Below are 16564 nucleotides of genomic sequence, written 5' to 3' on the forward strand. Positions count from 1 at the left end.
AAATGTTTTAGAAAAGAGTTTTTTTGCTTTTACATTCATACTTTAAACTAAACTTCTGCCTGAGTAATAAATGTGAAATACTTTTTTTGACAGCTTTGGTAGTGTCACACTGCAGGACAGTTTGTCTTTAGCAGGACAGATTGTGAGAAAAGCTTATGAAAGGGTAGAAAGTAAAGAATAAAAAAACAGTAGTGGTTTGGCACATAATTTAGACATCGAAAGGAAAAAACAACATTTCCTTATGAAATGCTGTGGTTCTATATCTGTTTTGTCAAGTTTTGTCTACCTCTGTTTGTCACGCACCTACTTATGTAACAAAATGTTTAGCTTAGCCGAGCCTTAGCCGTCACCACCGCTGCACTCCAGAGCCCTCTATTCTAACTGCTGGAGGAACTTTCTCTGCCACTGAAAGCACAGGGTCCGCCAGGGTCCGCTAAATCCTGTCAGAGGAATTATACACAGACGAATGAAGGGTATGTACGGGTGTGTTTGTGTGGGCTCTTGGAAATTCACTGAATCTGACAGTCAGTCAGCACAGTATAATACCTGCTGTTAAAATGCATGCTGCTGCTGGAAGCTAAGCTAAAGCATGAGAACACAATATTCAGAAAGATCCAGACCCATCAGTGATGAACAGTGATGAAATGTTGATTTTCACTGACAGAATTCATGGAGGTGGTTCTGGGAGATGCTTGTCTGCCCCCTAGTGGGGAGGCGTGGGGCTCCTCCTGTTAGAAGGGCACTTCAGTGTATCTTACAGCTTTCTTTACAGTCTTTTTCTCTCAGTGTCACTGTCTTTGTGAGTCAGCATCAATACAACATGCCTTTTGTGCTTTTCAGCATAGTTGAATAGCTATATTTTATACAGTCATACTGTATAAAAATCCTTTTTTTTTTTATTTACTCTGAATGACTTACTCTCACATTACAAAAATGGAGGAATGTTAACCTTCACTTTATTGAAGTAATTCTTGTACATTTTACACAATTTCCTTCAATTTAGATTGTTTGTATGCAGTGCTCTCTTTTTTTAAAGGGCCATTAATGATTAGATTTTCTGTAGTAACATAACTCATAACATGATTAGGATGTATCATCAGATATTAAGGAAACTTGAGTTAAGTTGAAGCACCTACAGCTCTTATCAGCAGAGCTTTACTCTCTTCAGTATTATTTTTATGTTTGAATTGTGTAGCACATCACAGTAATATTTGCAATATCTGGCCAAAGAGGCATTTTTATTATTATATATATATTTTTTCATCAAGTTCAAACAACCTTACAGGATATAGCACTGAATCATAACACAAGTTAAATATCGGCCCGGGCCTTGGCCAGTGGAAATTTTCTCTAACTGGACCGTCCTGAATTCTAATTAAATACCCCTGCTCTATAGTATTTATTGTTTGAAAATCAGAACATCACCATGAACAATTAAAAACTTTTGTAACTCTAGGACATTCATTAAATATCAATGTGCTAAAATTATCTACCATGTTATTGTCCACTCTATGTGGCTTATCGTGGCAGGGTGGAAAAATGTATAAAGGGAAATTAAAAGTTAAAAGTCGGGATGCACAATGACCGTAATTTTATCTGTATCAGCTGATATGGCCAATATTTCAAACCACTACTTATTTTTTGTCCTTATTTTATTTTTATCTTTTTACATATATATTTTTAATGCCGAAAAAAGGACCAATCAATGTTGGTCACACAAGTTTGCAACACTGGCAGTGTTACTGTTAAATTAAATTATTTAACCTATCCCTGAATGTATAAAGTGAAAAGTCAGGAAGATATGTTTTCTTGTTGTCTGAAGTCTCATAATGAATTTTTACCAAATGATTAATGTCAATCTCTATCCAGACATTTTCATTCCCTATTTACACAACAGGACGTGTGAAAAACAAAGAGCAAGCGCTTTTTATCAGGGGTTGTTTTGATTACCTCACAAGGTTGGAAATCCCTTCCTGACCTCCACTAGCATTTTGGCTGCAAACACACCACACTGCTTCACACAGCTTCAAAGCCAGCGTGCTAATCACGGATTAGATTTTGACTTTCCAGTTGTGATTAGCTGCAGTTGCGTGTAGTGAGTGGGAGCTAATGCTTCTCATGAATCTAGGTACAGAACTGCAGTGCCAAGCTGCCATAGTAACTGCTGGGAGGCGTCTTCACAATGGAGAAGAATGGACGTGACGTAGCACTGACCTCGCACTGCATCTAAAAAAGACATTTTAAAAAGAAGACAAGAAGAAAAGCAGCCTAATTATCTGACCTTAATGAGTTTCTCTATGAAAGTATTTTAATTAGATTTGCTGGACCCAGTTTCTTTTTTTTTATTATTCTTTTTCCCCAGTGGTTGCCAATTACAGACGTGCTTCCCCGAGGACAGTCAGGAAGAATGGAGGAAGAGACATTTCTGTCAGCCTACATAATTAAAATGGGTGGAATATAAAGTGTCTATTTGCATGTTTATTTCCGAGTCCCGAGAGTGCAGAACGAGGTGTTGCTCTTTAACTGTCATCAGTTTGTTTTCATTTGGAGGCTCAGGCAGTGCAGGGAACCTGTGCCATGTGTTTTAATGGAAACGTAATGAAGCCACTGACTCTCACTGCTCTTTATTTTCCGTCTTTTTAGTAACACTGCCAATTAAATCAGTTCATTTGGAGACTCTGGTTGAACTCCAATAGGTTTAGAGCATTTAAGACTTCTTTATAAATTGTGCATACTGATAAAATACAACAAACTCTTAATTTTGGATTATGGACCCGATTTTTCAGCAGATTTTGACAGATTATGATTTACACAGCAGATGATTTACACAGCAGATGATTTACACAGCAGATGATTTACACAGCAAATGTGATCAAGACATGTTTGGTTTTCAAAAAGAGATTCTGTGGCGTTTTAATGAAGACCTAACCTAATTTTAAAACAGTGAGGCACCTGCCTGGCCATTTAGCTCCCAGTTTTTTTTTAAACACTCCAATATCATTCTTCTCCAACTTCACAGTGTGCTGTTCAGTGCTAGTTTAGAATGAAGGAAAATAGGGAATCAGGCATAATTTAACAGTAAAGCATGGGAAAATATCTCCCCCAATGAATAAAATTTAATAACATATTATATTGAAACAAAATATCAAGTATAACAGGGTACATGGTCCTTCTCAAATATCACTGTGTTCATCTGCTATATGATATATTTAACTGAAATTGCTGATCCAAACAACCAGTGATTTATAAAGGAAAATCAAGAAAAAATAGTTTTTTATACCCCTGTATGTGAATAAACATACAAATAAACACAGTAGACAAATCACAATTATCAGATATCATTAATTATTTAATTATGTGAGCAGCATATTCGGAGCACTTATCAGTTACGAACACAAACACTACAGGGCAGTTAAAAAAAGGCACAGTTAAAACACAATTACCACATACAGTATATTACAGCTGCTTGATCTGCTGGATAATAGTTCCACACTGCAGACTCTGAACTGTGCTGTTATCTTCTGAGACGTTCCTCTCTGTGGCAGTTCATGTGGAGAATCATGTCTGTTAATTGCTGCCGGAGGACGCAACAGGGTGCTCTGCTACAACTGAAGGATTGAACTGGGATTTAAATGCCGTATCCGGGTCCATTTAAAAAGGCTTAAACTGGCCCCAGTCCTAATCCACTGGATCGGATTAGGGCATCCGTATTTTACGGAAAGGATTTGTGTGACTGTTGATATGTGGTGTTAGCTGCAGTGCTAAGCTAAAGAAGCAACATTTGAAAAAACTTGAAGGTCATGGTAAAAAATTCTGTAAATGTTTTTGCAGGTTTTTATTACATTTTACCCCCTTTTTTTACTTTTGCTAGCCTAAGTATAATTTTGTATTACTTTTTTTGATTGTTTGGTATTAATTTTTCTGTTACTTTGCTTAATTTCGGATGCCAAAATATTGGGTGGGTCCCTGCCACTGGTAGATATATCATGGAGAAAAAGTATTTTTTGGAACTGTGCTTTTATTATTATTATTTAGTACACACAGTACATGGACAACATACCACAAACATTGCAAGTGAAATGTCTAATCAATAGTAATCAATCATTTCTTAACATACATTCATGTACGTATGTTAAGAAATGTTCGGGCATGGCTTATATTAATGAGGACCATGTTTAAAAAACAAAATCTAAACATATTGTAATTTTGCTGTAATTATAACATAACATCTTTGTACCCTCTTTCTCCATTGTGGGATGTGGCTTAAGCCAGGCGGCAGTGTATATGTGTAAAATCCCGCACCCCTACAGAATTTCTACAGCATAAATTCAGATAGATTGCTGTATTTTCGTTCTCTGTTATCATGAATAGAATTTTCAGAGCATGTGCTCACACTGTGATGTTGATCCTGAAATTATACATTGTACAGCGCTAATATCCATATTCTGCCTTTTAGAATTACCTAATATGTAAGATATGTTCAGCACTACTAGTAGGAATGTATTTTAAAAGTGAACAACATGTAGAAAAGATCAGTTTCTTCTCCTGGCATCTTCTCTGGAAATGCCCCTATAAACTCCCGCATGATCTGTAGTAAAAGAGTAACATTTGTTTTACTGTGTCGTACGTCAGAAGCATTGCATACATACTCAGACATGCAGAACCTGTTTCTGCTTAGTTTCAGTTACTCATCTGTGAAAATCTGCGTGCCCGTCCAACGTCTTTTTGGTATGTAACCCAGCACATAAATAGAGAGAGAGAGAGAGAGAGAGAGAGAGATAGAGAGATTAATAGAGCACTCCTAGTCCTTTATTTATTGGTTAAGGATTATCCTGATCTCAGGTTAAGTTCAGGTAGCGAGTGAGGCCGCCGACCCCTGCTAATGAGGGATTAGTGGAAATGTCTTCTTACACCTGACGCTTCCTTTCCCGCCCACTTTTCCTCTCTCTGAACGGGGCAGGTTCATCAGGTGGAGGAGTCCATATGCTCGTCCTCAGGCTGGAGTCACCTGGTCTCTGGGGAAATAGGCCAGCGGGGCAGAAGCACAGCAGTGTTTACTGAGGAATCGGATCTGGACTACATTTAAATCGGGGAAATTGAACAGAAGCTCGGCTGTTTGGAACGGACCCAGTGTTTTGTTAGGATGTGCTTTGTTGGATTGGGGTGATTGATGGTTTCTGCTGGCTCAACACCTGTAGTAGAACAGTGCCATCATGATGCTGTGTTTTGGTGGGCGGCGGCGGCCCAGGCATCAGCTTTTCCCGTGGAGTGAAAGAGAGTGTCTGATTACTGATGAAGCTCAAGTTGTGTCCAACCCTGTTTTTGAAGACCCAGGTAATGATATATAACATTTCAAGTAATTTGTAGTGATTTACATCAGTGAACTTTGCTTATATTTCTTTTTTTTCTTTATTTAACTTAGTTAAGTCTTTTTTTTATACAATCTTCATTTAGTGTTGACTTATTCTCACACTAAAGATTAAGTTTTACATGTTTTTATATGATTTTAACCATGAAAACGTTCCTTTACTACTTCAGCTGCCACAGCTACAATTTGGTCATAAGTTCAGACATCATAGATATGAATAGACATCATGGCTATGTCCATAAAACAATATACTGTCCGACAATAATTGTGACAAACAATATTAATCGTTTATGATCATTAATGCCACTGATATAGTGATAAAATAATAATACTCTTACAAAAAGCGATTAACTTTTGATAATTAAGAATGTTTACCCACTATAATTGGATTATGTTTTACAAACATTTTAAAAGAATGTAACCCAAACTAAAAAAAAATAATACTGTTTTAAAACAAACACATTCACATTAATGGGCTGTTATTGCTAAGAAAATCATAAAGGATCATGATATTCATGAGGTAAGCAAAAAAGATTAAAGTCATGTCCAAATATTGAACTGTTGCAGTTAATAACATAAGTATAGTGACAGACCTGGTCCTTCAGACCTTCAGCATTTTTTTTTTACAGCTGTGCGGCAAAATAGTTGATTTTTTTTCTATTTTTTAAATATAAATGATCAAGAACACAAAAAATCAATAGTATGTGCTATTTTCTTTTTACTAAATATTTAGCCAAAAACAACAAGAAAAAACATTTGTAGTGTTCGGTTGAATGATTAAAATGACCCAAAAATATATACAAAACAGTGAAATACTGTGTTTGACATTCACCATTCGGTCTTTGGACCAATGCTTCGTTTTGTTCATTATGTTGTCCCATAACTTTTGGTGCCATTGTACATATGTCTATTGAGGGGAATGGGGTCCATTGTCCTGTCCAGATCAATCAGGTGCTGTGATTTCTAAAATCTTTACACTTAAGTTGTACACTGCTTTCCAAAATTAGTTTATTTCTTATCATAAAACTCATGTTTCTTGTTGTATAATGATGAGGAGTAGAAGTTTAGTTGGGGTACATCTTGCTCAATTAGACTGCACTATGGTACACTCTGCATCCATTTAAAATTCTGTTTAATTATTTTATTACATGTTAATGAAGTAAAGACATTCTGACACGTAGTGTTCCACTCTCAACCTTTTAAATATATTTTCATAAGTAATGTCAGAAAAAAACATGTTTTGATCATTTTAACATGAAAAAGTTCTCTCAACAATACATGTTGATTCATGTTAATTTATTCAAGCAATCTTTTACAACAAAAACTTTAATTAGAAAGTTTGGGTTCAAATTTTTATCAAGTTTTTTGACAAAATACATTTTGACCCCATGGCATCGACAAGTTTCAAGCTAAATTTCAAATTGGTCTATTCATCATTTGTGCACTTGGCATCTTGACAGAAATGGTTCAGTTTGTCTGATGGTTTACAGTTGGTACAGAGGAAGGGTCATCCATCCACCCACCCACCCATGGTTGGGTCATGGAGGTAGCAATTCTAGCAGGGAGCCCCAAACTTCCCTGTCCCAGGCTACATTGTCCAACTCTGACTGGGTGATCCCTAGGTGTTTCCATGCCAAAATGGAGATGTAATCTCTCCACCTGGTCCTAGATCTGTCCCGTGGTCCAGAGGTGTCAGGAACACACCTCCTTAGGGAGCCACCCTGGTGACATCCTCATCAGATACCCAAACCACCTCAGCTGGCTCCTCTCAGCACAAAGAAGCAGCAGTTCTACTCCGAGTCCCTCACTGATGACTGAGCTTCTGACCCTGTCCCTAAGGAAGACCCCAGCCACCCTTCTGAGGAAACAAATTTTGGCTGCTTGTTTTAACGACCTCTTTCTTTTAGTCATGACCCAATACTCATGTCCATTGGTGAGAGTAGGAACAAAGATAGACTGGTAAATTGAGAGCTTTGCTTTTTGCTTAGCTCCCTTTACATCATAACAGTGCAGTAAAGCGAACGCAGTACCGCCCCTGCTGAGCCGATTCTCCAGCCAATCCCGCGCTCCATCCTTCCCTCACTTATGATCAAGACCCCGAAATACTTAAACTCCTTAGTTGGGGCAAGCAGTCATCCCCCTCCTGGAGTAGACCACACATCGATTTCCTACTGAGGACCCTGGCCTCTAAATAAAGAGATGCCAATACATAAAATTCCCACCACGACTACAGTTAAACCAAATCTTATTTTAATTGGACTACTTTTATTGGCACTACAAGTCAAATCTACAAGTATATAAAGTTTGCAGTGGTGTTTGCATGTGACAACACCTAAAATCCTGACACACCAAGCACACCTGATAGCTGTTAAACGTCATCATTCCATTGGTTTGAGTTGGTGGCTTTCTATTGCCTGCAGTCTGTGCAGTGTGTCCTGCACTGTTGCCTTTAACCAGTCCTTGTCCATGCTTTTTATTGGTGCATTGCAGTTAGCAAACAAATCACGCTGAAATCTTTCTGGATTGAATTCGTATAGAATTACACTGGTGGTGGATGTTCTTCTCTGTAGGTTATTGTGCTCTATGCTGTGCGCAGTCAGACCCTAGCCTTGATCTTGCTAAACTCTGTCTAAGGCCCAGAACAAGAGAATGAAAATATGATCTAAGTTTAGATTATTTGGGATACATGTCTGGATCTTTCTTGAGGGACTCATTAAATTTGATTTCAGACTAACCAAACTATCATTTTAACAAATTACAAGGATTATATAAATTGTTATTTAGTTGTAAGCGAAAAAATTGACATATGCTTTAGAGATTTAGTAGCATGTTTAGCATTTATTATTCTCTTTTATTATGATGTTCATAGTATCATTAAAAGCAGACATTTGTCTGACATCTGGTGGGCTGTGTCATCTGCTCATTAATCTATGCAGAAACAGATAAGCTTCTGATTCTGAGTTTACCTCTACTAGGTGGAGCAGCTATGTAGGAGTGTCTAATAGAGTGCACAGTAGGTGAACACAGTGTTTAAAAACTCCAGCAAAACTGCTGTATCTCATCCACTCATACCAGCACAACACCAGGTTGGCATTACTTCACTGCAGAGAATGATCCACCACCCAACAAATAGGGAATATTTTGGAAATATAATGTTGTAACACCAGGAAGTGTGTAAGGTGTGTGCGTGCAAGCATTTGTACATGCTAAAACGTGTTATTCTCACATTAAACTCGCGTCACTTCTGGAAATCAGTAAATATTTAATTGCTGAAACACGTAAGTGCAGAACTGACTCACATGCCATTCATTTTAATTGGCATTTTAATTAGTTATCTTTTTTATTTTCAAACATAAAGCGCATTATAAGGCATATTTGAAGAGGCACGTGTTTGGAACAGGGGTGTTGCCATGTTTTTCAGCAGGTGATATTAGCTAGTGGTTTGTCCCATGTAGCTTGTTTTAACACTGTAAACGCACAGGCTACAGTCTGATGTACTCACCTTTGAATGGCCAAATGGCTAGCACGGTTAGCGGGTAATGCTAACGCTGCTCCAGCAGTGCTAGCCTTGGTAAGCAGCAGACTAGACCGATAATACTCACCTCTGAACGGCCAAATTGCGCTAGCGCTTAGTGGATAATGCTAATCCTGCTGGAGGACTGAACTGAAACTCCTGTATAACGCTGTACAGCAGAGAGGCTTTACTGCTCCTTACGACCTGACTGGTAGAATTCATACATAAGATGCACCGGACACAGTAAAAAAACACGCTAGTAGTGAGGAAATTTCATGACTGGACTTGTTGCACAGGTGCTGTATCTTATCATGGTACCATGCTGGAGTTCACTGAGCCCCTGAGAGAGACCTATTCTTTCACTAATGTTTGTAGAAGCAGTCTGTATGTCTAGGTGCTTGGTTTTATAAACCTGTGGATATGGAAGTGATTGGAACCTGAGTTCAGATGGGTGAGCAAATACTTTTGGCATTATAGTGTAAATTTCACTTTAGGGGTGACACTGCTAATAAACAGGTAGTCTGCATGCTGTCAATAGTAAAAACACGACCAAAGTGGTAAACAGTTTGCTGTTTTAAACTGTCTCTCTACGCAGTTCTAAGGTCTTATGGGGGATGATACTGTAATTCAGTGTGATGCTAATGCCAATGGAACATATTCTGGTCAGCTGATTTGGTGGCAGGGTTGTCCTATATATAAATCTATAACTGTGTGTGTATATGGTTCAGCTGGTATCTGGAGGGATATTTTTTTGTCAAATCTATATATTCCCTACTGGTCTGCCATACAGACCTCCACTTGACACTTGACTTGTGACAGTTAAGTATATATTTCTGCCGAGAACACAGGACTTACTGTAGGTCAGAGTCAGGAAATAAGCTCGGCCAAGCTCCCCGCTTCACGCCTGTCAGATGGTGGACGTGCTGTCATAATGGAGTAAGCTGGATTTGGCCACAGATTGTGCGGATCTGCAGACTGGCCTCCTCTCTGTGCTGGTGAGAGACAGACAGTGAGTGCTCAGGGTTCCTGTGCCAGCTTGAGATGACTTCTGCTTGGTATTACTCACAAAAAATTGTCTTACAACTTGGTGGTTGGTCGAGTGTTGCATGTGTTTCAATAATATGACATAATGACTGGACTACAGCGTGTTTTATACTGTTTTTATGGTCGTTAAATGTGTGGTTTAACCCTTTTAAGCACTCACAGAAAATTTCTTTCAGAATGTTAGCTTTACTGATGGGGATAATTTACAACCATTAAACTAAAGAAGATTTGGTTTGTGTTTTGTTTTTTTTAGTGTAGGTTCAAATGTAGTTTCTGAAGAGGTTTCTCTTTTTTTATTTAAAAACAGTGGCAGACTGGAAAGTTTCCCTTGCTTGGGTGCCATACAGGTGGGTTTTTGTGCTCAAAAATGTAATCAAATTAGCACATCATTAAATGTCCACTGGACTGGATCAGTCCTGTGTGTTACATCTTAAAATACATCTTATAAATATTTCCTCTTTAAAATCTGACAATGTGAAAAAAAAAATAATAGGAGGTTCCTTACCATCACCACTGTGCAACAAAGGGTTAAAAATCATTGGGTGTAATGCTCATGTAAACCACCTGAGGGTGCTCTTTTCATCTGCATCATGGATTCCCCATTCCAACTGAAATGGTTTTTACATGGGTTTGAACTGAGTGAATTTTAGAGGTTTGGTGACATGATAAAAGGAATGTTATAATGGCTGGTCTGCTAATAGAGATAAACTGTTTGGAAATTAGATTACACGAAAGTACTTGAACATGTTTGAGTTTGCCAGGTTTATACCAATTTTCTAGAGTAAGTATTTCTCTCTCAGCACAGTCACCCTCATCCAGCCCACCTGCACTGCACACAGGTGGGCTTGCCATGAGAATTCCTTAAAGCGATAACCCTTAACTGCAGCCAAAAACCTGTAGGGAACATGTTGGACACTCTGCTCTCCCCACTGTAAACCTGACCAAAGAACTGCTGTTTTTGTTTTTCTTTTTTTCTGCACTTTTTTAGCTGTATGGGAACATGTGAATGGAAGGGAAAAATGGGAGTTGACAGGAAGGGGGGTGAGGTTATGTTGTGTGGGGTGAAAAGAGACAGATACAGAGAGACCGACAGAGCGCAAGAGAGAGGGGGCCTGAAGGGTACAATGTGCCCTTTCACAGATTGTTTTCTAGGATCTTGTCATTGTTGATTTCCCTGCAGTCCGCTGATTTTCCTCGGCTTCATTCTACATTGATAAACTACAACCCCCACAGGATGTCCTTTATTGCGATTTGGTGCAAAAGTCTGCTGCAAGGAGCCAGTGGGATTTATTTCTGTTGTTTTACCTGGAACTACATGGAGTAAAGCCCCCTGCCTTCATAAGAAATTAAGAAATGCACTTTTGTTGGATTCAGGATCTTTTTATGGAGCAGCAAGCAGAAGAAGAATCAACTTTTTTTTTTTTTCATTTTTTGCAAATATTTATCCATGCAATAAGCACACTTTTGCAGGAAACAAAAGTGTTGGTTTGGCTTTTTCACTCGGGTCAGTGGCTTTGCTTCACTGCTGACTTGTAGGGTTCATGGAGGTGTTGCTGAGGTCGTGCTGAAGCTTGTCTCAAGGTCTCTTTTTTTTGTCTCTCTGTCTCCCTGTCTCACATGTCAGAGGTGAGGGATTATGCCTGTGTTTGGAATGTGGCCCGGAGGTGAAAGACTCTGAGAGAAGCCACAAGCTGCTTAGTGTTAGCGAGGGTGAAAGAAGGGAAGGAGGAGAGAGAGAAGCCTTTGCGAGACCGGGCTTGTGGATCTGTGCAGTCTTTGCCATGTTGGTCCTGAGCAGCCGGGCTGCAGATGTGATTCCGGAGGGCACAGCTTCGATTCGGCACCTGCAAGCTGAGGCAGCTGTGTACCAAGTCTCTGTGTTCCTGCATGAGACTTTAAGAGGTGGAGAAGAGGGTGGGAAAAAAGGAGAGGCCACGTCTGAAGAGGTGAAGCTGACTACGGAGAAGGAGGAGGACTCAAGAAGGGAGGAACCGAGTGAGAGCCTGGGGCAGAGGAGGAGGGTGGCTGAGAAGAAGCTTGGCAGGTGGCCTTACCTGAGCGGCACGGGCGGGCTGGGAAGTGGAGGGAGGAGGTTGGAAGAACTAGGAATGAGAACAGACCGGTTTCCAGCACTGCTCCAGGACAGTTCTATGCTTGAGCTGTCTGTTGCAGATTGCAACTTGGCCTCAGACGAGAGAACAGCACGAACAAAGGAGCTTACCTCCACTTCTGAAGTCGATCACTTACCTGGAAAGGAATACTGTAATGTTGCTCCTGGAGAGGCTACAGCAGACCCCCATGTGGTGGTCCTGCGAAGGTCTACCCCTGGGATGCGACTCCTTAGCGGCAGGCAGACAGTGAGCATGTATGGCTCCCCAGATGAGCCCCAAAAACAGTGGATTACGGCAACGCTTCCCCGGGATACATCCAGAAGACCTCAAAGTGTATGTATGTTGGCTGCCTCGCATTCCAGCAGTCTGCTTGTGACTAACAGAGGTAAAACTGACCATGTGGATGTTTCTTTGCAGCGCAGATCCAGGAAAGCTGAGCTCCGTACAATTGATGGCATCAAGTCCGATATGCCACCCTCTTTCCGACTGCCTCCATACCCACAGCAAGAGGTGCTAGCACGGCGGCCCCAGCGAACGAGTGGAAGGCCACGGCCAGTTAGCATGACTGTTTTGGAGCTGAAGGAGGCTAGTGCCTCCCAGCATGAGCTGGTTAACCGCACTTCTAGTGATGCTGCTAGCCTGCCTCGATCTGGATTTAGGTGGAGGCTCTTTGGGCAACCAGCACAGGAAAAGGAGGTTACAGCTGTGCCTGCACCTACCTGCAGCAAGCCAGATGGACCAAAGAAGAAGTTCAGCTCCTTGCGAAGGAGCCTAAGTCTAAGAGTTAGGCGGAATCGTAACCAGCCAGAGCAAGACAACACACGAGAAAGAGCACGCACAACAAGTGTAGGAGAGGATGTGGCTCGGTCCACCCGTCCGTTTTCTTATTTGACTGGCAGGACATTGTCTCCTACGTATGAACAAGATGAGGACCAGAGGAGTAAGCAGTACATTGAGTTTCAGAGCAGGGGAAAGCTCTCCGTTTTGGAGGTTCCTCTAGCCCCTGCAAAACTCTCCAAACCCACAAAGTCAACTTCTGCAGAGCCTAACATTTGGCAGCTAATCACACGTCGTTTTAAGAGAAAGGGCCCGTCGTCCAGCAACCAACCTGAACCCTGCACTGAAAGCCAACCAGCTGGCAGAGATCTCCCAGTCAGGAATAAAAAAATGCAGCCTGTTCCCATAGAGACACTAACTGGCATTGACTTCAGTAAAGGTCAAGGTAAGCTGTGTTAAATTCATGAGGCTCATTCCCTAAGTCTCACAGCCCACTAGCCTCCAATTGTGAAATGTTCTGCTCACTCAGAAGAGTCCAGACCCCATAAGGAAATTGAACCAGGCTCAAAAGATCCAGGCGAATTACTACAAAATAAAGAATAATGTGGCATAGTTAGACTCCAGAGGTGAGCTGCAGCATTTTCCATAAGCAAGTGAAATATGTTCAGACGATTTATTAGATTTTTGCTCTCAAATATACTGGTTTGAAAGTTTAGAATCTCATACAGACCTATATATTCACATAATTATTAACATTTAAACCATGCATATTTTAATAAACATTGTATGCTCTATTGACTAACTAATAGAAGGACATATTTAAACCAATAAGGGGAAGGATTACTAAGTAACTGTGTTATAGAAGTATAGAGGTGCTGGAGAATTAAAAGGTCCTATATCTTTGCCTATATCTACCCATCTGTAGTTAAATATAATTTTTGTATTTATTTTGTATTTATTATTTAGATGTGATTTAGACCTGATTTTTTAGGGTTGTGTGGATCAAATACAAACTTTTCAGCCACATACATTTACACATGCATTTACAGTTGGTAGTCAAGTGCATCTCCTGTTAGTAATTTGAAGGGATTTGAGTGATTGGATTCAGACATTTTACATTTGCCTTGGGTGTGTTTATACTTGCATTTGTATGTGACCCCAATACCCAAGATGCATGAAGATGTAAATGAGGTATTGAAAGTAAGGAGGTGCTTATTACTGTAGTCATAGGATGAGCAGCACAGCAAAACAGATGTAGAGGCAACAAGCATAAATATGTCAATATGCACATGCATATCTGTTGTGGGGGTATTGGGGTTCATTCACATTAGACAGATACAGGTTACTTTCATTTCTGAATGTGAATTGTCAATACAGCCAAATCTGATCTAAGAAAAAAAAAATACTGAATTACTTTAATATGGCTTGTAATGTGAACTTAGCCTTAAAGCTACAATGAGCTTTACATAAGTTTAATTTCGGAGATCAGTAACTTAAAACCAGTAGAAACTGACATTGCCAAAAGACACTTTTGGTTTGGCTCTAATATAATTTTAATAAGGTCCTAGGGTAAAAGAGGATTTTAACAGGCTGTTAATATATTATTTCATTCATTTATTCATAAATTCATTCCCTCACAGGAGCACATTACCTTGCATTGCTAAAGTCAAGAACACACGGATCATTATATTCTCTTTTTTTACCCTGCTCACATCAGGTAGTTTATTTATGAATCCATGTGCAGACATGTTCACATGCTCTCTGTCCCACTTGCAAAGCTAGTTTGTTTCTTTCACAGCAATGCCACTGTGTGCAGCATGTGGTTTTACATTGTCTTGTAAAAAAATGGTCTAACATCTCAATGTATTTTCCTGCATTAATACGGCCATCTCAAAAGTGTATTGTACACAACCTTATACTATACAGCTTTAGTCAAGAGCACATGGATAATTATCTTCCCGTTTTTAGCCTGCTTAAATTAGTGATTTTATTCATGAATCTGTGCGGGCATGTTCTCGTGCTCTCAGGCCCACTTGCGAAGCTGGTGTTAAAATGCAGTGCTATGCCCAGAGAGTGTGAAGAGAGCCAGAGTGAGTGGTGAGCAGATTTAAATAGCCTTCTCTTGAAGTTCAGGAGTTGGGTAAGAGAGTTAAGGTGGCTGGAGTGAGGTAGAAGGATTTTGTTGGCAGTGCTCCAAGCTAAGTTTGGAGCTCCTCCATCTGTGTGAAGAATGGAAGAAAACCCTGACAATCCCAACCCTGGTTTTAGCTCTTTTTTTAGGCTGTCAGTTTGTGGTGTTATTCTAGCCAAGGGAGCTTTTAATTGTTAGTGAAACTGTCACCTACGTGAGTCACTATGCTGTGACGTTTCAACACTTACAGAAATGCAGAGGCAAACAAAACTGTTTTCCTCTGCCACCTCCTGCCTTATCCACCTTCCTGCCTTCTTTTCTTCCTTCTCAAAAAAAAAAAAAGTAGATTCAATATAACAGCCCTCAATAGAATGATGGGATACAGGACATACGATTTGTGGGCATACGACACAATCCTTTAGGTCCCCTTTGTGCTGCTTGGCTTATAGGCAGTAAACTGACGGAGATGCTCTATTAGGCAAATCAGTCAGTAACAGATGCTATGCTAGGAATAGTGAATATTGTTCATGTTCAGTTAGTCTTATCAAAAACATGCAAAAACTAACAAACTTTGCAATGTATACAATGCCAAAATACACAAGCTGTGAGTGAAATCATGTTTTTAATGTATTATGTAGGCAATTTGAATTGGTTGAAGTTTGGGTGCACCTATCCTTTGTGCTGGTACAGTTAAGAAAAAGCTAGTCTAGAACTTGTGACTCTTAGTGTGAGTATTTTATGTGTATTGTGTTTTGAGCGCACAGCACCGTAGTGGTCTGCTCAATACTGGTCTATAATTGTGGATTAGCTGCAATGCTAGCTAGCTACCAGCCAAGCTCAGCCAGAAACCCAGAAAGCTTAGAGCCTGTTAGCCCAGATGCTGACAGTTTTTCAAAGCTGAATTAATTGGTGATTTTGATATCTGATTTGAAATAATATGTGTATGGTGTCTGTATGTTACTCTGGTTATAAACGTCAGAACACATAGTTACCGCATTAATGCTGCTCTCAGACAGGGTCTGAATGATATTGAAATATTGAAAATGTGTTTAAAGACCATATTACCATTGCTACAATATATTCTATTAAGCTAAATATTGATATAAAATTATCGTCAAGCCATATGTGTGGTGACCTAAGGAACCTAAGTTTTACCTAAGGAAACTTTTATGCAGATATGCAGATATGTATAAAGTACTAGAGACCCAGACTTGAGCAAAAGCACTGTATTTTTCGCACTTAAATACTTTAATTTTCCCAAAAATCATGTGTCTTAAAATCTGGTGCACCTTATGTATGAATTGTACCAGTAAGGTTGCAAAGAACAGTAAAGCCACTCTGCTGAAGTGCAGCTGAGGCTGGAGCAGTATTAGCATTAGCCGCTAACCACACTAAGCGCTAGCTCTTTTGCCATTCAGAGGTGAGTATTATTGGCCTGTAGCTTACTGCTAACCCCAGCTAGCACTGCTGGAGCTGCATTAGCATTAGCCGCTAAGCGCGCTAGCTCTTTGGCTGTTCTAAGGTGAGTGTGTCGGACTGTAGTCTGTGTGTTTGCCGTGTTAAAGCAAGATATGTGGGATAAATTACTAGCTGATTTCACTCTGGCTTACTGGAACACT

General features: G+C 39.9%; 1 protein-coding gene across 11 annotated transcripts in view; it reads left to right on the forward strand.

Annotated features, from left to right (window-relative positions):
- The window catches only part of agap3 (ArfGAP with GTPase domain, ankyrin repeat and PH domain 3), a 224138-nt gene that overhangs the window by 90420 nt on the left and 117154 nt on the right, over positions 1–16564 (forward strand). The window contains exons 1-2 of one of the 11 annotated variants that reach the window (XM_022673956.2): positions 11444–12370; positions 12455–13259. The exons of 4 other annotated variants lie outside the window; for them this stretch is intronic. In XM_022673956.2, the coding sequence (XP_022529677.1) occupies positions 11708–12370; positions 12455–13259 (1468 nt within the window). In that variant the 5' untranslated portion in view covers positions 11444–11707. Of the gene's footprint in view, positions 1–5024; positions 5335–11442; positions 13260–16564 lie in introns of those variants that run through there. 6 more of the 11 variants (XM_022673958.2, XM_022673961.2, XM_022673952.2 and 3 more) reach the window with 6 other exon arrangements.

Source organism: Astyanax mexicanus, chromosome 6 (genome assembly GCF_023375975.1).
Source record: "Astyanax mexicanus isolate ESR-SI-001 chromosome 6, AstMex3_surface, whole genome shotgun sequence".
NCBI lineage: Eukaryota > Metazoa > Chordata > Actinopteri > Characiformes > Acestrorhamphidae > Astyanax > Astyanax mexicanus.